We start from the raw sequence: 25,711 nt of genomic DNA on the forward strand, positions 1-25,711 counted from the left end.
TGGTTGCGGCGGCATTTTGCACTTGTACAATTAAAAAATAATAATTTCTTTGGCTGAAATATTTTGTTACCTAGTTTTCTTTACGATTTTTTTTTTTTTTGTTGTTGTTATTGTTCCTTTTCGCACTTACTGCTGCGGTCTGTGCTCGTCGCCGTATGCAAACGTCGTAATAGAATTGTGTCCACAATAAACTGCATCGGTATGTTGGTGTGTGTGTAGGCGCTGATGTGACTGTGAGTGTGTGCGCGTCTTTGTTTGTGTTTTTCGTTTAGCTTTACTTGGTAATCATTTCCATTTTCACTTTCTTTGTTTGAACAGCAGCGCGGCACAGCGCGCACATGACTGCCGACGCAAGAACGGACGTAGAGCGCTCGTCGGCTAAACAGACGCAGAAAGTCAATATGTATGCATATACAAAATTATATGTATATATACATACATATGTATATGCGCGCGTTTGTAGCCCAACACGCGCCCTCTTTACAGATAATTTCTTCTTCTTCGGCATTTACGTAAATCGTTGAATTACTTTAACGCCGAGCCGCGCAGCGCAGTGTCAAACGTTAGTTGGCAAGTATTTTAATGGGCTCTAAAGCAAATAAATACCTAAAGACTACATTGTGATCACAAATTAACACGTGTTGGGCCGGGGGGCGGAGGACGGATGTGCACGGCGCAAGGTGTGATAGACGAAGCAGTGGAGAGATTCACAACTTTGACGAGCGTGTGGAGGAACAGTGGAGAGTACCGGTGTTAGTTATTATTTGTGTTTGTTGTTTTTGTTTTCGTTATCTGGCAATAAAAGCACTCGACGCATTTTGTGCTGCTGCTGATGTAATACACACATACAAATGCACATATCACGCAGGCTTCACGCCATTCTACTTATATTCTGTTAAGTAACAAGCTGCCAGTGTTGGAAATTCAAGTTGTATGAAATTATGCTTTACACAATTGTTGTAAAGGTTATTGTTAAGCTTTCAGATTTTCGCATTACCTATATTTTATGTCGAAAAATGCACAGAAATCTCAAATATTATGCTAATTGAGGATCTAAGAGAAAAGTATGTGAAGGCATTGTTCATAAAAAGTTGGCGAAATTTTACGAAAAATTATATGCTTTCGATCACAGAATGGTTCTCGGGCTCCTTGCACATCCGAACTAGCAGGAATGATGCCCTACAAAGAAATTACCAAAAAATCAGCGTGAGATTATGGGGTTTGTTCTATCGAAGTTTTTCAAAAGATCTAGTTCTTATGGCTAAGAGTGCTCTTTGGGGTCCTAAAAACATCAATAATTTGGTAGAATAGTAAAAAAAATTACCCTACTCCACAAGTTTTTAGATACGCTGGCGGCCTAGAAGCCCCTAAAAATATTATTTCTAAAACTAGCTACCGATTTAATGTTTAATGAACGAAGGAAATTATTTTTTTTTTTTTACTCCTAGAATAAATTGTCAACGTCGATCCATTCTTCGGGGTTCTAGACTGCTGAATTAATAGGAAGACACTTTATTTTTCCATGTGTAATCATGTCATTCGTAATCACGGTGTATAGTCAAAGATCGGTGGACATGTTTCACTGAAAAATCGTGGCTTCCTCTTCAACATTAAACTTATAAAAGCGCTCTGAAGGCGATGACTTTTAGCAGGAAGTGTTCGAGTGGATCAGGTATCCACATATCTTATCTGGTATAGCTGGATTGGCATCCAATCGGGCACTGATGAAATGAGTGTATAGTTCTACTTCGCAACGTCTTTATGGACGAAAGACATTTTTTAAATTAACAATTTATTTTATTTCTTTTAAGGAGCTACATTGGTTTCTTAAACAATATTTTTTTTTCAAACATTTTTTTCTTATATAAAAAATTAAATATTTTATTAGAACTTTTTACTGTTTACAAACATACTATGTATTAACAAAAAATTCTGAATTTTTTGGAAAAAATATTTTACTCTCGACCATTGCGACGCCATTCCCGGTGACCTCTCAGAAGAAAGATGCGCCACGTTGCCAGGATAACTCATGTAAGGTGAAAAATACGTGTTTTAGTTAATACTTAGAAATTGGACGAAGGGAAAAACTGAAGATTGAATTTTTTTGCAGACATTTTTCCAAAAAAATAAAAAAAAAATAAAATTTCAGTGCAAATTTCGCGACATATTTTTTCAAATAGTTGTAATCGAAAAAAACCCTCTTCCAAGTCTTTAAGAATTGTATCTCAAAGATCTGTGTAAAATTTCATGAAGATCGGTTGCGTAGTTCTCGAGAAATCTTGCCGAACCGACTTCAAAAACACAGTTTCCAGAAGAAGCGCGTTTAAAGACGACCTAGCTAGCCTCGAGCGTACAAGACCTAAAAGCTATATCTCCGAAACTATTACTCGGATCAGCTTGAAAATTTAGGAAAATATTCTCGAGGTGTTGTAGAATTTAATAAGACAATAAATTCGATTTTTTGAAACCCGTAAACCCTTGTAACCGCTTAAGTTTCTTCTGAAAATAATAAATGCTGTTCATTATTGTGACACACTGTACATACTGCACTGCTTTGTGCACAACAACAATAAATGTTGCGCAATATCCATCTCAATTCGCACAATATCATGTGCACAGGCACACACAGTCACACACTTAGTTAATAACAAATAAAAGCCAACAACAAAATGCATACAACAGACAAAGTGCACACAAAGTTATACTAAATACATATACATACATACATACATACGTATGAACATTTGTTTGGAATTTGTAACGTAATCACAAAAGTTGTTCCAAGTACATGGAATCAAATGCGCGAGTAATACTAGGGAGGCGTTTGATTACTGAGCGCTGCCAGAGTACTAGGCGTGAGATAAGGAAAAAATGAGTACACATTTCAATTATATAAATTAATGCTTAGGTATATTAATTACTTATGTAATTTAAATATGTATATGAATATAAATGTACATATATGAATGAACGTAAAAATTATATATATACATACATACATATGTATGGATAAACATGTACACATAAATATGTATGTAAATGTAAAATAATATTCAGTGTTCTAGAATTATGAGAACTATGATATTACGAATTCAGAAAAATAAAATTGAGTTCTGGTAAAACAAATTTCGAAATTTGAAATGTACAGTTATATTATAAATGTTCGCATTAGGTTGTCAATACTTTTATCTATGACTGTAAGCGCGGCTAATGTCCTTCAACTCTTGAAAAGCTTCTTATCGTGTAAAGCAGCGATAAGTCATGTAAAGCTACATACATATGTATATAAAAATATATAATTACATATGTATGTATATAGATATGAATGTATGTATTTATAAGTATGCTAATGTTTGCATATATTAGATGTGCAGTTGGAGTGTAAAATATATGTACAATTATTAGCTAAATTAGTTGCTATACTGCAAAAGTGTAAAAAATTCGAATGAAAGTCGCAAGTTTCGCTTTACAATTTTTATATACTTATGTATACTTATATGCAGTTATTTGCGCGTAATTTACATAATCGAGCTATCTCCAACATATTTGCCACTTCTAACCAGCTTTAGAATATACATATGTATGTATGTATGTGCATATGTACATACATTTGTTTTTGCTTTGTCACTTATTTTGCTCTTCATACCGCTGCCTGCTATTCACTGCCCTGTACTTTACACTTTAACACCTGCCATACTTTTAACTCTTTTACTTACAGCTAATCTACTACTTATTTGTTTTGTTATTGTTTTTTCTAATATTTTGCCCTTATTCACGCATAAACAACGCGATCACCTCACCGTCTTATCGCCATAAATTTGCACACACGCAGCTAAAAATGTGCCTACAAATAAATAAAACTTAGTATATGTATGTGTGTATGTATGCGTGCGTGTGTACATACTTGTATATGAATTTGTCGGTATTTGGAAAATGTATTTGGCTACGCACAATTTGCGTTAATTGGGTTCATTGAACTCTGCGTGTGAAATAAAATTTTTTTAGTACATATAATATTTGTTTATAAGCATACATATGTACATACACACCACATATGTATACTTATTTATGTATGTATATATTTATACATGCAGCCGCATTTGATGAAAGCGATATACATATCAGCCTATGCAGCACTAGTTTGGCATTTATGTTTGTAGATATGTTTACCTATGTATATTTACATGTATGTATGTATATGTAGGACTAATTTTAAACATATTTGAAAACTGAAAATAAATAATACCTTGAAAAAAGATACATACACAGAATTAAGCATATAGTAAAAGCTGATCCATTTCGAGGTTCCCTACTTTTTTAAAGAAAGAAAAAAACACAGACACTTCAAATTTAATGGGGAATGTTTGCAATCATTCAAAAAAACATTCTTTGGCACTTATTTTTTAAAAATTGTCTATTTCAAATAATGGCCGCGGCTATGTTTCATGTGGTCCACCCACTGAGTCCAATTTTCGAGCATTTCGCCTGGTAATTGGCGAATGACACGCGTGGGTTTTTGCTCCAAGACCAGAATCGAACCGGAATTAACTGCATAGACTTTGGACTTTACATATACCCACAGGAAAAAGTCTAACGGTGTGATAACACACGATCTTGATAAAAGGTCGACCGGACCGAAACATGAAATTATCTGCTCTCCGAAGTGCTCTCTCAATAAATCCATTGATCGATGCGATGAGTGGAAAGTGGTTATCATGGCGCGATAACGGTTATGTTCTCATCGAAATTTTTTTTTAAGAAATATGGACCAATGTTGATTCCGGTCTACAAACCACATCCAACCGTTGTTTTTTCCGTATCAAATGACAGCTCTGCAATCTCTTTAGGTTGCTTTTTGTCCCAAATGCGGCAACTTTGCTATTTACATAAACATTGAGCGAGAAATGGGCTCGTAAACGTCGGATCTTCTTGGAACTTTTCAAGAGCCCGTAGAGAAAAGCGATGTCGGTTCAAAGGGTTTAGCTTTTGAACAAGCTGTATTTTGTATGCTTTGTTGCGAACGGCGCCGTTGCGACTCTCCACGGTCTTCGTGTACACTCCCAGCTACGTCTGCCATATTTTCTTCACTGCGTGCTGTACGTGGTCTATGGGTCGAATATTATCAATAATGAATGCTGTGTCTCAAGATAGGTGATGGTGCGGCGAATAGTACGCCAAGTAGGCCGATTATATTGATCATAAATTGAGCGGAGCGCGCGAAACACATTCTTTACAGAACGTGAATTTTCGTAATAAAGTTGAATAACTTTTAAACGCTGTTCAGGTGTCTTTCCGTGATGAAATGGCAAATAATACTGAACAAAAGTAACATAACAGTTTGGTACGATATTTGAGAATATCGCATAACTTCCAGGCATTCACATCTATAGTAAAGTAACAAGGGATTAATGACAATTTTGGGCCTTGCATATGGAACAAAGTTCGTATTTCATATATAAGTAATATGTTCGTTCAAGCGTATCCAATGAAGGGAATAATTGTACGCTTTCGTAACCGAAACCCTCAAAAAGCTTTCAAGCTTTTTGACTAATCCAATCTCTTTTTTCTTAATTTTCATGAAATGAAACTAATATTTTATGCACTTAAAATGGGAGAAATTTTAACAAATATTGAAAATTGAGAAATACATATGTATGCTATGAAAGAGCGTTAGACATTTGAAGACGTCATTTCCAAGTCAGAAAAAACGCATTTTTTTGAGAGTTTTTGAAGAAGCATTTCATTTAATAAAGAAAGAATATGCTTTTCATAATGTCATATATTTAAATAATCAGAGATTACTATTTTAAAATGTTGGATTCCCCTATTCCTTTAACCGATCTCCATTAAGACCTCCAAAAATACATGTTTGACGGTGAACAAGACTTTCAAATTATCTTCAATCCTAAAACAAAATAAAATTTACTGCAAAATCCTAAAAGTATATGTTTTGAAGACTATGTGATTTCAAATTATACTTTATAGAGAGTATTCCGGGTGTGATTTTTTTAAACTAAATTTTTCAAGATGTGCTACCGTTGAAACAAATTTCTAATCTCTTAACTACTTTCTTAGTATATTTACATACATACATATATATGTACTATATGCACATATGTACGCCCAAACAAATAGAACTATAAAATCGCTTGCTGCTCAATTACATAAATCTTTTACGAGTGCTCGCAGCTGAGAAATTATCAATTGAAGACTCGTGTGTGTGTTGGTGTGCTAGCGCGCCCTAAAAGGAGGTCAAACCGCCCATCCGGCCGGCCGCATACCGGTAAAGCGCAAATACTCGCATTACATATTTGCAAACCCACATATACACACGCGCGCATTGGCGCTGCTGAGTCGTCCAAATTACGAACGTATGCGCTCATTTGCTCAAATCCATCAATGCGAATGAGTAAAAAAAGCATATCCACAAACACATATACATACGTACAAGCATTTGTATATCAATGAAAAATAACAACAACGCCAAAGAATGTAACATTATTTATAAAAATAAAACACCACACAAGAACAATGTTAATTGCCTCCGCGTGATCGCGATCTGCATACGACGCTCTCTTACGTCTAACCGACAGTCGCGCACACGCGCTCTCGCCATATTTCTATTTCTCTCGTTCGTGCTCTACGTTCTTCTAGTAAAAACTTACATACACACATACCAAACATAGGCACGTATGTAGGCGTATATATAAAAGCAACAATAACTATTAAAATAAGTAAAGCATAGAGTCAGCAGCTGGTGAAGGAATGAAGTGCGAATAACAAAACAAACAAAACGTCAAAGAACTTTTTCGCAAACTGCCCTGCCGCTCGTCCCACTGTAGCAGCGTTTACACGCCGCCCAAAGCAAGCGCCATGGCGTGGACGCCGGCGTCACCTGACTACGTCGCGGCGCGCAATGACAGCGCTGGCGCTGGCGACGGCGACGTAGGCGCCATCGCACACATTTATTTATTATTTATTTGCTGTAAGTTCTTTCGCGGAGCGCAGAACGCTTGGTAGCGCCGCGTCATGAAGCATCGCTTGTAACGAGCTTTTTGTGCAAAACATTCGTTTTGCTTTCCAACTTTTTTTTACGTTAGCGCTTACGTTTGCCATTATGACTTTGTTGCTGTACGTTCGCTGCGTTTATTGTTATTGTTGTGCTTGTGTGTACTTAAGATAAGTTCTAGTACGACTACTTGTTGGGCTTATTTATTATGGTGATTACGACAATGTAGTAGCAACCCTTGAGTGCCTTCCCCGAACGTCCGAACGTCTTTGAGTTGTGGTTGTTCATTTTTCGCACATTCGCACTTGAATTGTTGTGGGTGAGGGAGCTGGACTGAATGGCGTAGGATGCAAATAAAATGTGCATACATTATGGCACAATTTAATCATTTCTATATATTGAGCTTAATTTGAGGTACAGTGGATGACGTTAAAACGCAACAAACAGAAATGAGAGAGTTGCGTAACCGCTTACATATACAGAGAGAGAGAGAGAGAGAGAGAGACTTAACCAAGGATTTTTTTTAGAAACATACTGTTTTTTGAACTTACATTGCAAGTCTTACAACGAAAAAATATATAAATTTGTACCGTTAAAAAGAGGTCACTCTCCAATTGCTCTTATAGTTATTAATGCACTCAGTATTTTTTATACTCTAGCAGCATGTTGCTACAAAGTATAATAGTTGTGTTCACCTAACGATTGTTTGTAGCATCTAAAACTAATCGGGATAGATATAGAGTTATATATATGTACATACATAGTTACATATACATATACATATGTATGTAACTAAATGATCAGGATGGAGTGACCAGTTGAAATCCGAATGCCTGTCTGTCCGTCCGTTTGTACGTTTATCCGTAAAAAACAAAAAAAGTAAACAAAAATTGGATGATGGGCGTGGTACCGACATCACATACATATCTGGGAACTTACTCGACCGATTTCAACGAAATTCGGTATATAATATTACCCTAATATTCCTATATCACGGTGTGAAAATATTTGAAATCAGAAGAAACCACGTCTACTTTCATATAACAAAATTTTAAATTCCATCTGAATCTTTCACTTTCCTGTATAAACATCAAGGTCCAATCAATGTAGCCGGATAAAACTTTGAACAAATAATACCCTAAAGGTATTTCATCTTACGTCCAAAAAATGTTAAAATTGGATCATGAGTTTTCAAGAACACGGACGCTAAATATGAGGACCCCAGTGCGTATTGATCACTTTTTGGCGAAAATAACGGTTCATTTTGAAAGAAATTGAAATCCGAAAAATTTTTTATTTGATAATTGTATGTATATCCTTGTATCAAAAATGGATTGAATCAGAGCAATAATTCCCTTAGCCCCCATAAACCTAATATAAAGATTTTCTAACTTTCAGTTGACTTTATACCACACACATATGTATGTATGTTTTTATATCAGCCATATAACGAATGTTAAGTTCCGCAACATTTTTTAATATACTTACATAAATATTTGACAGCGCCTCGGCTTTGATCATGTCAAATTGCAAGAGAGTGAAACATTCGATTACAACCGAACTTAGACCTTCCTTACTTTTTTCATTATCGAATGTATTCCGTAATTGATTATTTCGAAGAAGTGAGTTATTACGAAGAAAAATATTTAGGACCTGATAAGAACCACTTAGTTTAAAATTGCTTGGCGCACAAATTTATTTTCCAAGAATTAATTATCAACCACTATGAACGAATTTTTATGAAATATGTTTCCCGTGAAAATGTAATATTTTTTGTGTAATTTTTGGTAATTTCACAAATATTATATTTGTTGTCACTCTTTGTAACCAAATTCCGAAAACGAAAAAAATATTACGAAATCAATTGTATCCTAAAAGTATGTGTTGAAGACTATATGATTTCAAAATTTAAATTTTTTTAAAAATGTAATTTTTTTTAAATACAATTTTTCAAAGAGTGCTATTGATCTACTTTCGAAACAAATACATACGTATCTAATCTCCCACCTACTTTCTTAAGTGTTGCCTACATTTATGCGCAAATGTTATTGGATACAAGTACGGTAAATGGTTGTCTTATTTTTCTAAATTTAAATTTAGATTAATAGATTTTATGTATGTTTTTCTTAGATTACTTCTTGTGATGTTACTTGAAGTCATTGGTCTTTAGCACTAAGCCAAATTCTCTTCAAGCTTTAGAAACCATTATGGAACGTGCTATTCATGACAACTACTTAAATTTAATGGCAGAAGTACTCAAACTTGTGTTCATTCGTTCTCTGCGAAAGAAGTGGTGGAAGCCTTTGAAAAATATTATATTGTATCGATTGTACTTCACACTAAACACAAAAATAAAAAAACATTTGAATTTCCTTAACAAATAGTGTGTATTTTTTTTTAAATAAATCATATCACTCTTATTAGAACACCCTGTATATAACATTCTCAATAATTTTGCACATTATTTTATATTATATTCAAACCAGTTGCCATTGCTTACATGGAATTTCAATTCTTTATATTCGCATTGTTGTTGCTGTTCTAACTAATATAACGGGTGATTTTTTTGAGGTTAGGATTTTCATGCATTAGTATTTGACAGATCACGTGGGATTTCAGACATGGTGTCAAAGAGAAAGATGCTCAGTATGCTTTGACATTTCATCATGAATAGACTTACTAACGAGCAACGCTTGCAAATCATTGAATTTTATTACCAAAATCAGTGTTCGGTTCGAAATGTGTTTCGCGCTTTACGTCCGATGAGCGATGAGGCTCATTTCTGGTTGAATGGCTACGTAAATAAGCAAAATTGCCGCATTTGGGGTGAAGAGCAACCAGAAGCCGTTCAAGAACTGCCCATGCATCCCGAAAAATGCACTGTTTGGTGTGGTTTGTACGCTGGTGGAATCATTGGACCGTATTTTTTCAAAGATGCTGTTGGACGCAACGTTACGGTGAATGGCGATCGCTATCGTTCGATGCTAACAAACTTTTTGTTGCCAAAAATGGAAGAACTGAACTTGGTTGACATGTGGTTTCAACAAGATGGCGCTACATGCCACACAGCTCGCGATTCTATGGCCATTTTGAGGGAAAACTTCGGACAACAATTCATCTCAAGAAATGGACCCGTAAGTTGTGGGGCTACGTCAAGTCTAAAGTCTACAGAAATAAGCCAGCAACTATTCCAGCTTTGGAAGACAACATTTCCGAAGAAATTCGGGCTATTCCGGCCGAAATGCTCGAAAAAGTTGCCCAAAATTGGACTTTCCGAATGGACCACCTAAGACGCAGCCGCGGTCAACATTTAAATGAAATTATCTTCAAAAAGTAAATGTCATGACCAATCTAACGTTTCAAATAAAGAACCGATGAGATTTTGCAAATTTTATGCGTTTTTTTTTTTAAAATGTTATCAAGCTCTTAAAAAATCACCCGTTATAATTTAATTGTCGCCGCGTCTTCGTTTTCACATTCGCTAGCCATTTGCACAGCCACATGCATACATACATACACTTGCGCATCTGCACATAAATACAACCGTTCCAACAATTGACTTTCACTTTCGTTTGACGTTCGATCGGCCGCTGTCGATTGCTGTCGGAATTCGCCGGCGAATGAAGTAATTATTGAATTAATAGTCGCATTGTCTGATTATTGTTGTTATTGCTGTTCCTACTATTGCCTCCGCGGCTACACTGATTGTTTTGCTGTGTTTACATACGCATACAAACATACATACATATGTATCTACAACGGCGTATGGGTAGCAAATCGGAATTCTTTATTTATTATGATTTGTTATTGTTTGTCTGGCGTATTACCTCATAGTAAGCAGACGTTCGTTACGTGCACAAACACACACACATGCAAAATGTTTGTTCACACTCATGCAAAATACACATTTATACTTATTATCTTTTGTTGCTTTTATTGTGTGTTTGTTTAGCGAAAGCGAACTTTTTTCGCCCATAACTCGCGGGATTCGCTATCATAACATACTACGTGTGCACATACATACAGACATATGTATGTATGTATATATGTGCACACATACATAAATATCTGTACGTATGTATGTATGTGTAATAAATAATCGCGTGACTCTTTATTTTATGCTTGCATTCGCATTTTTGGGAGATTTTTTTTTTGCCACACAAACAAACAATGTAAATTATTACATGTTGCTCCTTTGGCGGAAAGGTTAAGGTCAGCACTGTTTCCGGTGTGGAATTTGAGGTAGTAATTTCGCACATTGTTTTTGTCATATGTATGTGTGTAAATTAACAAGATATTATAACAAAGTTACTATAGAAATTATATTGTATATATTTTGCTATATTATACTTACATACCTACAGACATGTACATGTGCGAGTCTAAAAGGTCGTTTTGTTATTATTGGGAATTAAGTATTATATTATTATTATTGGATTACAAATTCCACATGCAAATAAATGTGTGGAAATTTCCCGTCATAATTAAATTCTGTTAAAAAATGAGCTTTATGAATTAAAATAATCTTTCCTGTAGACATATACATATATACATAATATTTTTCACTTTATGGTTCAGAGGAATAAATATATGCACACTTTTGTAATCTATATAATTTCGATTTAAGTTGTCTATTGTAAACTCAAGAAGGCGACGGAAATCAATATAGCTTTTTTATTAAACTGTGTGTGTTTCTGGTGAAGTTTCGTCAATTTTCGAAATACTCTAAGGCGAATTATATTTCTATCTTAGTTCAAAACTATTACTATATTGTTGTTATCAGGGAATTTTGAGTATCTAACCTAAAACTCTAAAGAGTAGATTCACTTATTTTCGGACTATAGCATAAGATGTTGACATTAAATTGGCTTTATTAATTGATGAGACACATTGGATGCTAAAACAATAATACAAAATTTTCTAAACCACATTTGACATCATCATCTCACTGGCAAATAACGGAAATGGCAGCTTCATAGTAATCCCCACCAGACACTACACTTATGCCATCGATTTTTCCAGTATTCGAAACACTTTTCATACGCACTTTATGGGATGGCCGTCAGCTCCTTCAGTGAAGTTTGTTTTATCTCTTCGATCGACTGAAAACGGGTTAAACGGAGCGTTTGCCTAAGGGGAACAAGAAAAATCTCACGATGCCAAATCTGGTGAATACGGTGGTTGATCGATGGCATTCTTTTGGCTTTAAATACGGTCGCAGCCGTGGCGCGATGCGTTGGTGCCTTATCATCATATAAACCTATTAATTGTTCTTCCACAATTCCGGTCATTTTCGACGGTTGTTCTCACGCAAACGCCTCAATACAGCCAAATAGAACTCCTTATTGACTATATATCCCTCCGGAACAACAATGACGGCTTTGGCGTAGTCTTTTTGTGTTTTGGCTCTTTTTTTCACTCCACTCCGATGATTGCTGATTTTTTTTGCATGCCCATATCTCACCGGCAATTACAATGCTCTCCATGATTGTTGGATAGGAACTTGCACGATCAAGCATGTTCAAAAAGACCTGTTTAAGTTTTGGAAAAAAGGCTTTCTCGGGACAAATCGAGCAAGTACTCGTTTTATACCCAAAATATCCACTAAAATCAATCGAAGCGACTCGCGAGACAATTTTCAAGCACCATATGCTTCACTTATTTAATATTTTCATCACTTGAAGGGGCCGAAGGTAGTCCAGAACAAGGCATGACTTCAACAATCGCTCGACCGTCTGTGAAGGCTTCGGACCACTCGTTAACTTGTGTTTTTGATAAAACTTTATCACCGTAAGCCTTTTCCAACATTCGCAACGATTCCGCACACGAAATTTGGTTATAAATAAAAAATATGAGAAATTCTATGTTCTATAATATATATTTTGATCCATTGTAAAAATCGCAACGCACTACTGAGGTTTACCGCCCTCATATTGGCACAATAATTAAAGACCTACAATTACAAGTCCTACAATTTAGCAAAATATCATTTACCTGGGGAATTTAAATATAATTTCCGGGTGTTTATTTGACACAATGTATAGTGAAAAGCAAGTAAAAAATCTGTTTTCATTCAAAATACCATAAATTATTTTACTATATTTTAATTCAACGCTTTCACCTTTTTTCGCAGATACCACACTGACCAAGGAGCTATGGACCAGCAATTCTGTCTACGCTGGAACAATCACCCGACGAACTTAACTGGCGTGCTAACCTCGTTGCTGCAGAGGGAGGCACTATGTGATGTGACGCTGGCATGTGACGGTGAAACAGTCAAGGTATTTAAAGCTCTTAAAATATTAATAACTATACGCAATAAAAACACGAAATTTGCTTTACTTTCACCGGCACAGGCGCATCAAACGATTCTATCAGCATGCAGCCCATATTTCGAGACAATTTTCCTGCAAAACCGCCATCCACATCCCATCATCTATTTAAAAGATGTCAGATACTCAGAAATGCGCTCCCTGCTCGACTTCATGTACAAAGGCGAAGTCAATGTCGGTCAGAGTTCGCTGCCGATGTTCCTCAAAACAGCCGAGAGTCTACAGGTGAGCCAAAACATTTTACTCTTTCACTTGTCAGCGAATAAAATCATGAAAATTCTCACTTATGCCACACAGGTTCGTGGTCTAACGGACAATAACAACCTCAACTATCGCACGGAACACCGCGATTCGCCCATATCCTCGCCCACCGGCCGTACACCGTACAGTAGTGGCGGTCTCGGTGGTGGCGGCAGCGGCGGTAGCGAATGTGAGCCACGCGAACGCGATCAACAGTTACGTGGCCGTGCCACCGAACGCGATATGCGCGACGAAATGCATTCACATCGCAGCAGCAGCAGTTTGAGCGAACGCAATGCCGCCGCCGCCGCTGCAGCAGCAGCAGCTGCCACCGCCAATGTGGGCAGTGTGAGTGCCAGTCTACAATCCGCTGCAGCAGCTTTGGGTTTGGGAGAACGTTCGCCAATCACAGCAGCCGCAATGGCGGCCGCAGTAGCGGCTGCGGCTACGCGTAGTGCCAGCGCCGATCCACTCGGCGGTTCGACGAATACAGCCTGTTCTGGCGGTAGTATCAGCGGTGCTGGTGGCATATTAAACAGTCGCAACAGCGATGCGAATAGTGAGCGTAGTGTTAGCGGTGGCGGTGGTGCTGGCAATGGGGGCAACAGTGGCGATCGCAGCAGCAGCATTGGACGCGAACGCGCCGATAGTCGTGATGAACTCATGCAGCTAGACTATAGTAACAAGGATAACAGAGATCGTGATAGAGAGATGTCCACCACGCCGGTGGAGCATATAGGTAGTAATAAGCGAAGACGTAAGAACTCATCCAACTGTGATAATTCGTTGACCTCGACGCATAACGCAAATGTACAGGACAGGCACTACACTCAGGATTCTCAGGTAAGTGGAAGATGAAGAGATGAAGAATTACGTAACAAATTCGCCTGTCTCACTATGATTGCCACATTTGATATCTTTAGACTTCTGTGACCAAAACAACGGTATTTAGCATGAACTGTTAACGAACACATTTTTATCAGGGCCTGTTGCTGATTTATAATTTAAAAGTGTTATCAAAGGAAGTTCAAAAAAGAAATAGACCGATTTTGTTATCAATATTGCACTCGCATTTCTCATGAAAGTGGTTTTTCCTAAAAATGTAATAAGTCTATTTTTAGATTGAAGAATTTCTGATAAAAGTAGGCACATAAAAATAAACACGACTTAGAAAGGAATTGTGATTTCCGTTTCTGTTTATGTATTTCTGTTTTATTGGCGGTTAGAGCCGAGTTTACAATAGTGCACCAGTCGTTCTTCCTTTGCGTTCCTTGGCGCCAATTAAAGATTTCAAGCGAAGCCAGGTTCTTTTACACCTGGTCTTTCCAACGGAGTGGAGGTCTTCCTCTTTCTCTGCTTCCGCCGACGGGTACTGCATCGAATGCTTTCAAAGCTGTGGTGTTTTGATCCATTCGGACGACATGACCTAGCCAGCGTAGCCGCTGTCTCTTAATTCGCAGAATTATGTCAATGTCGTTGTTACTTGCTGTTGACAATGCGCAAAGGACCATAAATCTTCCCCAGAACCGTTCTCTCGAAAACTCGTAACGCCGACTTATCAGTTGTTACCATCGTCGATGCCTCTGCTCCATATAGCAGGACGGGCATAATGAGTGACTTTGGCCTTTGTTAGTCGAGAGAGGACTTTAGAGTATATTAAGGAGAAGAAATATGGAAAATGTATTTTAAGATCAGAATTATAGGACTTGAAGAATCCTAAAGCGGCTTTTGTTTTGCGCATTGCTTATTCTTTAAATTATTTGAAAATTGTAAGATTAACGTAGAGAAGTTAATATCTCTAGTAAACACCACTTGGGTTCTTCAGCTTCCACCTTCGGAAAAAAAATAAAACTGAAAACAGTAAAGAGAGTGTCCAAATATAAACGTTTAAGAAACTTTTAAGAAAAGTTTTCAAAATATCTTGAATTTTTATATCCTTTGGTATAGAGTTGTTAGTTTCCACATCAAATACAATGGCACCTATGGAAAGGAGGTTTTCTGTAATAAAGTAAAATGTTGACCAAGGATATATTATTTTTAAATGAAGAAATTTAGGTCTTTATTAATAAAATTATGATCTTAGATCTAACAAAAATAAGCATCAAGTTATCTTTGAAAATAAAACTATTGTTTCGTCTCGAGAAATAAGTTCTGATACTAAAAGGAAGTGTCATAGAACTCACTTATAAAACTACATTGTTGATGTGACTTAGCGACCACGACTTAGGTGAAACATTAGTGCAAATTGCTGGTCTAGAAGAACCTCAATTCAGGTTGATATTGAAAATAGTTAATATGTATTCTACACAGTCCATACAAAAAATATTTAATTATAATTCTTTTGCAGGCATCCTCGCGCAGCAATTTCAAATCGAGTCCCGTGCCAAAAACTGGCAGCACGTCTGAATCGGAGGATGCCATCATCACAGGTGTTGGCGAACGGCGCGATTCACCACTCTCCGTCAGTCAATTGAGTATGAGTGGTGGCGGTCTAGGTGGCGTGGGTAGCGGTAGTGTTAGTGCGATTCCCAGTAGTATTGGTCTCAGTCATGCGCTTAGTATTAAACAAGAATTAATTGAAGCACAACAACAACAGCAACAGCTGCAACAACAACAACGTGAGACTCATGTACCTTTGCCAACCGAATACTTGCCGGTGAGTAGTCACAAAAAAACAGAAGAATTGAAAAAATATAGGCTTAAATAGTTAGATCTATACTAAGAGACTAAGAAAAAAACTTTAAATATATTATTTGTGTTATTATCGTGTGCTTCATATTGATAAGGAAATGTTTATAAATATGTTGCGAAGGTGGGTAATAAAATATTATTTTAAGTTTCTTAAGAGTTTTAGCAAATTTTAAGAAATACTTAAATTGTGCTGCCACCATTTCCTTACGCACGAAGGAAAATTGAAAAGGCACTCGGCCTGTACTCCATCAAAATTGTCAGCACATTCTCATTAATATTAATTGTCAACAATTGCCCGTCAACATGTTTATAAACATTTTCCGACTCTATATACATTTTTAATGTGGAATTCAGTGTATTCGTTCATAGGCATAATAAGTGGTATCAAACTGAAATCCGTTCTTAAACTATCATAAGTACATACAACATTTGTGTAAGCACTATCAATTGTTAAGGTTTTTTCTTTGGACCGGTACGATAGTTCCAAGTCCGGCAAATACATACTCGTACATATATAAAACTTTACCTCAATAATGGCAATAAAATTGTAAACTATTATTTAATAGTAATAAGCGTTGCATAATGCAATGCGTGAAGCACAAAAAATGGTGTAAACAACAACAACAAATAATTGCAACAAATACAAAGAAAATGCTTGCGACAAAAGTGTCTGCCAAGCGTAGAGCAAAATTGTTTAGTGCAACTTAAGAAAATGTGGAAATTCCCCAAACAGCAAGGACGAAGGATTTACGTTATTGCTTTATATAATTATTTAAACCAAAAAAATAATATTTAATTTACTGTTTATTTGATTACTTAGTAAAGACAATTCTAATCGCTAACCCTTGTAGATACTTACATATAATGCAACTTGCGCATCGTCCGAGAAAAAGAAAAAATCTGAACAACTTTGCTTTGCTAAATACCGCACCCGACTCCTCGCTTGCTAACTCGCTCAACTGGCTCACATACTTATACGCTCCTCCTACTTACATACCTAACTGCCTTCCTTCTTTTCTACTCTTTACTTGTGTTTTCTTAATTTTACAGTAAACTTTTTTTCTTATTCGCACGCTTTTCTACTAAACTTTACGTAAACACATACTCACACGCAGACAAACACACATGCACGAAAAAACTTAGCGGCCAGCCTCATAGCCCTAGAAGTAAATGTAAAAACGAAATCCTTCCTCCTCCCGAAATACTCACAAATTTTCCACTTCTCTTAAGTTGCTTTTGTTGCTATTATTTTTTTTTTATCAACATTTTTATTTATTTCCTTTATTTTAAATTTACCCGAAACACATTTCGACACTGCCAACGGTCGCCTAAACCGAAAATCGCCGTCAACTACCGATACCACACACCGCGAATCGCAAAACACACACTCCCACACATTTGTAATATAGGCGAAACGCACGACTAGGAGCGAGCAGTCACCGGAGAGTCGGCGTCGCGCAACGTCGTTGCTATCAACAGCGCAAGCGTCAACACAGGCGGCGCAGCAGGAGTATGTGCGTCAACAGTTTGAATTCCTGCAGCAGCGCGAAGAACAAGAAACACAGCAGAATCTTTTGCTGCAGCAGGCAGTGCAGGCACAGCTAAAGACTATGCAGCAGCAACAGCAACTGCGCGAAAAGCAGGAACAAACCCACAAACACCAAAACAAAACAAATTGGTACGCGACGCAAGCGCAAACACAACTCACCGTCAGCAATCAGCCCGCCCAGCGTCTGGCCGCCGATCTTGAGCTCGCGCAGACCACCGCCACTGCGACAGCGACCATACAACGGCTACTGCAGCAGCAACAACAATTTCTGCTCAACGCCACAGACAACTTTCAGCGACCGCTGACACCTGCCGACCCAAAAGCTGCCAAGTACGCGACCTACGATAACACGCCACCCGGCAAGCAATACGGCGCTGGAGGTGTCACCGCCGTGCATGCGAGCGGCAGCGGCACGACCACTAGCGGTGGTAGTTTGCGCAAAAGTGGGCGCTTCCGCTCCAATTGGTTGTTTCAATTCGATTGGCTGCAATACGATGAGATCGCAAACACAATGTTTTGCAAATTCTGCCGCAAATGGTCGAATGACATACCGGATATACGCACCTCCTTTGTGGAGGGCAATTCAAATTTCCGCCTGGAGATTGTCAATCATCACAATAAATGTAAATCGCATCGTTTGTGCTACGAACGCGAGTTGCTGGAGGTCGACAAATTGCAACCGCACGGCAAGGAGAGCGCAACGGTTGCAGCGAGTGGCGGTAGTGCTCAGAGTGATGTTGTTGTTGGTGCTGGTGGTGGTGGTGGTATGCGCAGTATGTCGATGGATGGTGAATTGGGCGCCATTTTGCGCGAGACTATGCACAAGCGCAAGGGTGCGCCGGAAGTGATCACGATAAATGTGGGCGAGGATAGCGTGTGAAGTGCACTCAGCGCGCTCTCAGAGAGAAAAAGACACCCAACAACAACAACTGTATACGATCTCTCACTGCTTGGTTAATTTAGTATTAAAGTGTAATTTAACTATTTAATTTGAACTGTAGAAATTTCAAAATTTTGTTCTTCCATTATAATTTAAATCAAAAACTCATGGTTCTATAACTTTAATGTGCAAGCAAAAAATATAGAATAAGTATGAAGCATTTTCTTTGTGAAGTTGTACACCGAATGTTACAAAATTATGTAAATAAATGAAATAAAATTTGATAATAATTTGAGTGTTGCCATTTTAGTATAGAATTTTGTCAAATTAAGGATTAAATTTTATAAAACCAACACAGTTATTCATATCTATGTGCGAATATGAGTATGAAAAACCTTAACAATTAAAGTTCAATTAATTATTATAAATCTGAAACTTCTAAAAGCTTTTAAAAGTTCGTCAGTTCTTTTTGGAATTAGCTTATACTTCACAAGAGTAGATAATTTACCTCCCATATGTCAACCCAACTATCTTAAAACATAAATTTGAGAGCACAAAGCTTTACAACCTTTCAAAACTTTTTTCTTGAATACTACTGCTTATTCATAATAATGTTTGAAAATTATTTATATTTAAAAAACCATTGCTGCTACTATCATATTCAGAATACAGCTTTCGAAAGCTTTTTGAAATTTTTATTTTCGAAACGGTTATACTTCGCGAGAGTAGATAAATTATCTACCAGATGTTGACCAAACTAGCAACAAAAACATAAATTCGAGAGCATAAAGCTGTAAAAGCTTACAGAGCTTTTTTCCAGAAACCTACTTCTTCCTCATAATAATATTTGAAAATGATATATATTTAACAAACCAAAATTACTTATTTCCAAGCGCAATTTCTACCACTATCATTTTCAAAATAGAGCTTTTGAAAGCTTTCTAAAAACAAATTATCTTAAAACATTGATTCGATAGTATGAAGCTTCAAAAGTTTTCTAGAAATCTGACAAATCTAAAAAACCAATATTATTTATTTCCGAGCGCAATTTTTGCCACTGATATGTTCAAAATAGCGCTTCTGTAAACTTTCTGAACTTCTAATTCTAAAGCTCGGTTTTTAAAGAGAAATGATAAAGTTATAAATATTTAGAGCGGTTTTATTAAATACATCACTGGCAGCGTTTAATTTCAATTTAATTTTACCACTTTATTCAATTCAGAAATCAGTTTCACAGTTTTCCACTTCAATTTACACCCTCAAATTTTGAATGAAAATAAGTTTTAATAGTCTGTTCTTAACAGCAGAATATTAAACTCATATTTTCAAGCTTTTTTCGTAAAATGCATACAATAATACTTAATTTTTTATATTATCCTAAAAAATCTACAAAACCTGTTCAGCCCGGTGCACTGAAGCTACACTCCGAGGAAATGTCTCAACTATTATCCTCACATGGTCTACAGCAAGAGAGTCGAGAGGATCAGAACGATGGTAAACAGCTACCGCTGGATCAGTCGGACAACATTGATGGTGAGTACAAAAGTGCCGTTTGTGCTTAATTATTTTTGCGTTTCTTTTTTTTGTTTTGCTTTTACACACTCTCTCTAAATATCTCTCTTGTCAAACGCTCATGCAGTTGAGGCTTTACTGTATTCTATAAATATATAAATCAAACTCAACCACTTAAAAAGTTATACCCGCCCTCTTTCAATAAAATTAAATAAATTCCCCCCTTTTTACAACTGACACCTGAACTTACCACAGGCTTCTTTAGTTTGCAAGTGAAAAAAATTAAACTATTTTACATAAAATTATTAACGTTCTATTGCAGTTAATCAAATTAAAAAAGAATTAGTATATTAAATATAGCATTGAATGTATGTAAAAAGCCACAAAAACAGTAAAAACAGCGTTTTGTTTACCTTTTCATTTGTAGTAGTTACATAATACTAGTGATTGATTTATTTCCTTTTGCGTTAAACTTTCTGTTTGTTATTAGTTTGTATAGTCAAACCTTTTAACTTTAGTTAGCATTTCATAATATACTACATATATATAATATTGGCATATAGTTTGAAAACAATTTCTCTAATACTAATTATTTTTATGAAAAAAATTAAATAAATAAATCGATAAACGAAAGTAGATGTGTTGCAAAGAAATAAGCAATAGAAATTATTGCAAAAAACAACAATTCAATGTCTATAGAAAGCAGTAAGCAGTAAGAAAGCGTTCTTTAAAGAAAACGCTGCATAGAAATAAAAATTCTTTAATTTTTTATTGCTGCTCGCGAACTACTAAGTGCTCAAAACATTTTCAAAAAATTTAAAATCTTTTTCAACTGTACACATGCGTTGAATATTGTTGTACAATAAAATTTATTATAATATTTTCTCTAAAATATCCAACGAATTATCGCAAAAATATTTACAAATTACTTTTCACCCTCCGATCGGCGTTCATTTCCCCTAAAATAAAATTACATAAATTTAGATGCCCCCTTATCCAAAAATTTCCTATTTCTATGCTCTGCCACATACTCATACATACTTATAACTTACATGCATACGCACATACATACATATGTACTTTAGTTAGAAGACGCGCGCGCGTGGTTTATCTCCAGCTTCCTTTTGTTCCTTAAGCGCTCCTTCCTACATCTAACTCTTTTGTACAGGGTGTGAAGTGTACCTGCCATTTTCCGAATATTTATCTACTTAATACGTTGTCTTGAATTAATTAAAATACTACAATGCTATTTATATATATGTAATTATATTATTTAGAAAACTCGTAACGCTTTTCTCTACTTTACCTTTGCATGTAATAATATTTCTTTCTCTTTTGTTTAAAGACAAATATTTTTTTACAAGATAAAATAAATAAATTATAAAATTCCATATTTTTTATTAAATAATAAAAATTTTGTGTTATTTTGCCATTTTTGAGTAAAACAAAGGCATGGAGTTCGGCCATAGCCGATTATGGTATACACAACACATTTACAGCACCGACACAGTGAGAGAGCAGTGTGGAGTGAAAATTCGACTCAATTAACTATTGGGAAATACATAAAATATTCTTATACAACTATTACATAAAGACCAAAACCTAATCCCCGCAAATCAATGTGAATATCTGCACCAATCTTGCATGTTCTTCAACAATTCTTTCGTGAAAAAACAGTCCTCTTCCCTGTGGCAAGCATTTCGTGATTTTGTCCGAGAACGAGAGAAAGTTGCTGGCGTCAGATATAGAGCATGCAGTAACTCACAAATCAACTCCAAGTCCAATTCATTACATTTTCCACAGGGCTTTTTTGATTTATTTAGATCTATGGCTTGGCGACTGTGAACTCACACTGCACCTAAGTACTTTGCAAAGGATTTTATCTTACCCAAATATCAAGAACGGTATGTTCAACACCTTCTTTGAAATTTTTAGATTATCAGCGAACTCGATAAAGTTCTATTTTCTATCACCCAAATCAATTTGGGACATTAAATTTCCAAAGCTCGTGTCATTATAAATATCTAAACTCTCAGCATCCAATCATCCAAGAGCTGAGAGCTGTGTTGTGTATACCTTGGTTCAAATACTAATTTATTAGTAAACTTTATTGCTATGTATTTCAAAAAACATTTCGTAAAATTACAAAAAAGTAAGAAGCTGTAGAAATAACATTCAATTTAAATAAATTCAACACCTCTCCTACTGATTTTTTTTTTTTTTCAATTTGAAACAAACCCGATTTTTTCCAAGTGTATATTGCAAAGGTATTGCAAACATTGCAAAACCGTTAATTTATCTACACTAACATTATTTAACTTATATAGAATATTTTGTTTTTATTTATCATGCGTACACATCAAATTTTTGGAACGTATGAATAAATTTAGTTCGTATGCTAGAAGCGGTTGCAACCGGAGTAAAGTTTATTAGAGCATGTTTGTTTGCATGACCCGCCTTGGCTGCTACACTGTATAAATTAGAGTATACATTACAGATCAGTGCGGCTTGGCTTGTTTTGATCTGCTCGAGTTTTTTTTAGCTACAAGTTCAATTCATTTTCTTTAGTAAAGGTCATCACAATCAATATCATTATTATTCCTCTTTTCTGCTTTATATGAAAAACTATTATCTATCTTACTTTAAATTTCTTTATTTAAATCATATATTATTAATTAAATTACTTTTAACATTAGTTATGTGGCTATTTAATTTTACCCACATATATTCATTCCCTTACATTTAATTTGCTTTGTACCTACAAATTAAACATTTAGACTCGGGGTAAAGTTCAAATAGGGAAAATCCTTAGAAAGAAATGCTTATCAAATAAGCAAATAATAAGCCTATGTTATCATAATTGTAAGCAGCAGATATTAGCCAATTAAAATTTATAGTATGTATTTAAAAAGATTCACAACAAAAAATATTAAGTCTTGTCATGTCGGTCGTATATAACTGACCCTAATAAAAAGCGTGATCCATTTCGAGGTTCCCTACTGTTTTAAAGAAAAAACACAAAAGCTTCAATTTCAATGTGGAATGTTTAATATCCTTCGAAGAAAAGATGATCTCTTATAAATGTTGTTCGCGAATACGCCTCAGATGGACTATCCATTGAGTCCAATTTTCGATGACTCGTTCGAGCATTTCGACTGGCAACGGACGAATGACACGCAAGATGGCCTGAAACAGAGCAGAAGTGTCCGCATGGGCTTTAGACTTAACATATCTCCATAGTAGAAGTCTAACGGTGTGATATCACATGATTTTGCTGGTCAATCAACCAGCCCAAAATTTGAATTATCTGCTCACCGAAATGTTCTGTTAATAAATACATTAATTGAGGCGATGTGTGCCAATGGCCGCCGTGTTGATGAAATCAAATGTCGCTGAGATCATGAGCTTAAACTTTAGGCATCAAATAGGCGGTTATCATGACGCGATAACGGAAGAAATATGGACCGATGATTCCACCGACCCACAAACCACTTCAAACCGTTGTTTTTTGGATGAAATGGCACCCTTTTGAATCTTTTCAGATTACTCTTCGTCCCAAATGATACAATATTGCTTGTTTATATAAACATTCAGTCAGAAATGGGGCTCATTGCTGAACAAAATTTGGCTTGAAAACGTCGGTTCTTCTTGGAACTTTTTAAGAGCCCATAGAGCGAAGCGATATCGCCTGAGAAGGTCGAGAGGCTTCAGCACAAGCTGTATTTTGTACGCTTTCAATATAAGATCTCGACGTAAAATGCTCCAAGCCGTTCCATACGTCAGTCCGGCGACCGGCGCTGAATCGACTCTCCACGGTCTTCGTATGCACTCTCAGCTACGGCTGCTATATTTTCTACACTGCGTGCTGTACGTGGTCTAACATTGAAAAAAGTACCTCTACTTGGATCACCCGTTAATACAACGTCCAAAATTATTAGAGAAATCACAAGTTCCAGATTTGTATATTTTCCTTATGATCCTTTTTTTCTCTCTCGAAAAATACTAAATAGGACTTCCATATTTCTTTCCTTCAGTCTGTCCTTTCTCAATTAGAGATGAAATGTCGTCATGCCACCGTGCCGCATTATAAGGAAGTATTTTGCTGTCCCGATTATATGTATAATACATATGTGTGATATATAAGCACTACTTTATGTTTTCATCCATGAAAAAACAACAAAAAAGAACGCTGCGACTCGTTCCGTTATAATATTGTATGTAGTTCCATCTCCAAATGAAAATTAAATGAAAACGCGGTAAAAGAAATATACCTGAGGTTTTCCAACATTCTATCAGAGTTTCAGTATTGTTATTTTCTAACAACTTGAACCATGTCGCGTATACTTTAACACCACTACGATCATATCTAAGACTAACGAATATCTATACCATTTGAAAAATTAAGTTTCGTTTCAATGAAAACTTACTTAAAACGAATACCCTTTATCATATAGGGTATTGAGAAGAAGGAATAATAGGCATATAAGAAATAATAGCAACTATTTTTTTGGTTTTCTGTTACGCAGATTCGCATCAAATTCTATTTAACCAATTGATTATCTATTACTTACCCTCATAATCGATACTGTTTAGTTTAATCTAATTATCTTTTTTGGTTGGAATACTAACAAAGCAAACATTTTGTTGTTAGTCCGCACAGGTATTAGAAATTTATGAAATATTTTTCTTATTCCTCTGAGAAACGAGGTAAATAAAAAATGCCAAAGGAGGCTGGAGAGACAAATCAATAAAGAAACAATAAGAATAACAAAGATACTTATATGAATATTAAATACAATCGATAAAAAGCTAATATATTTGTGTGATATAGATTGCTCTTATGATCTATTTCTTATATCAATTATTGTTATTTGTTTTTTATTGCTCCCGATTTTTCAAATTACGCTAAATATATATAATTTTTGGAACACTATCTGACACATTGGACTTTGAAAAGTGTTGTTTAATTAACAATTACCCTCAAATTCATAAAGAGTATTCACGAAACATATTAGTGGTGTAATAATATTAATATTACAAAAAAAATTAAAAAAAAGAAAGTATTTTAACCTTCTTTTTTCTAATTATTCCATTATATTTTATAACCAAATATTAAATTTTTCGTACGAACGCTGTCGTGAATACCCTTGCCACCGATATCATTTATTCTATTACCTTTGTACAAATGAAAATTAACGTACAAAAAAATTTTATTTCATTTTTTAGTGTAATAGCTAATAATTTTTAATTTACTTAAAAGTATTTTTTCTTATTAACCTTTCATCACAACTCAAATAATTACCTCTTCCTGATTGCGTGTGCCTTTAGTGAGAACGCTATGAAAATTACGAAACACCTTCCAAACTTAAAAATACTCTCCATTAACTAAATTTCGGGGAATTTGAAACAACCGTTAACTCAAAAAAAGCTGAGATGCACACCTTATGCGCAGTAAGGTGTGCTAAACTCATAGTGAAACCAAAAGCTTTGAACTGCAA

The 25,711-nt window shown here is 35.7% G+C and overlaps 1 protein-coding gene across 17 annotated transcripts in view; it reads left to right on the forward strand.

Annotated features, from left to right (window-relative positions):
• LOC105224493 (sex determination protein fruitless) overlaps positions 1-25,711 on the forward strand; it is a 419,068-nt gene that overhangs the window by 365,630 nt on the left and 27,727 nt on the right. For 16 of the 17 annotated variants that reach the window (XM_049448201.1, XM_049448213.1, XM_049448214.1 and 13 more), the window contains 5 exons: positions 13,143-13,290; positions 13,366-13,566; positions 13,639-14,424; positions 15,929-16,237; positions 20,105-20,234. In XM_049448201.1, coding sequence (XP_049304158.1) covers positions 13,143-13,290; positions 13,366-13,566; positions 13,639-14,424; positions 15,929-16,237; positions 20,105-20,234 — 1,574 coding nt within the window. Of the gene's footprint in view, positions 1-13,142; positions 13,291-13,365; positions 13,567-13,638; positions 14,425-15,928; positions 16,238-17,681; positions 18,905-20,104; positions 20,235-25,711 lie in introns of those variants that run through there. The other variant, XM_049448212.1, reaches the window with a different exon arrangement.

Source organism: Bactrocera dorsalis, chromosome 2 (assembly GCF_023373825.1).
Source record: "Bactrocera dorsalis isolate Fly_Bdor chromosome 2, ASM2337382v1, whole genome shotgun sequence".
NCBI lineage: Eukaryota > Metazoa > Arthropoda > Insecta > Diptera > Tephritidae > Bactrocera > Bactrocera dorsalis.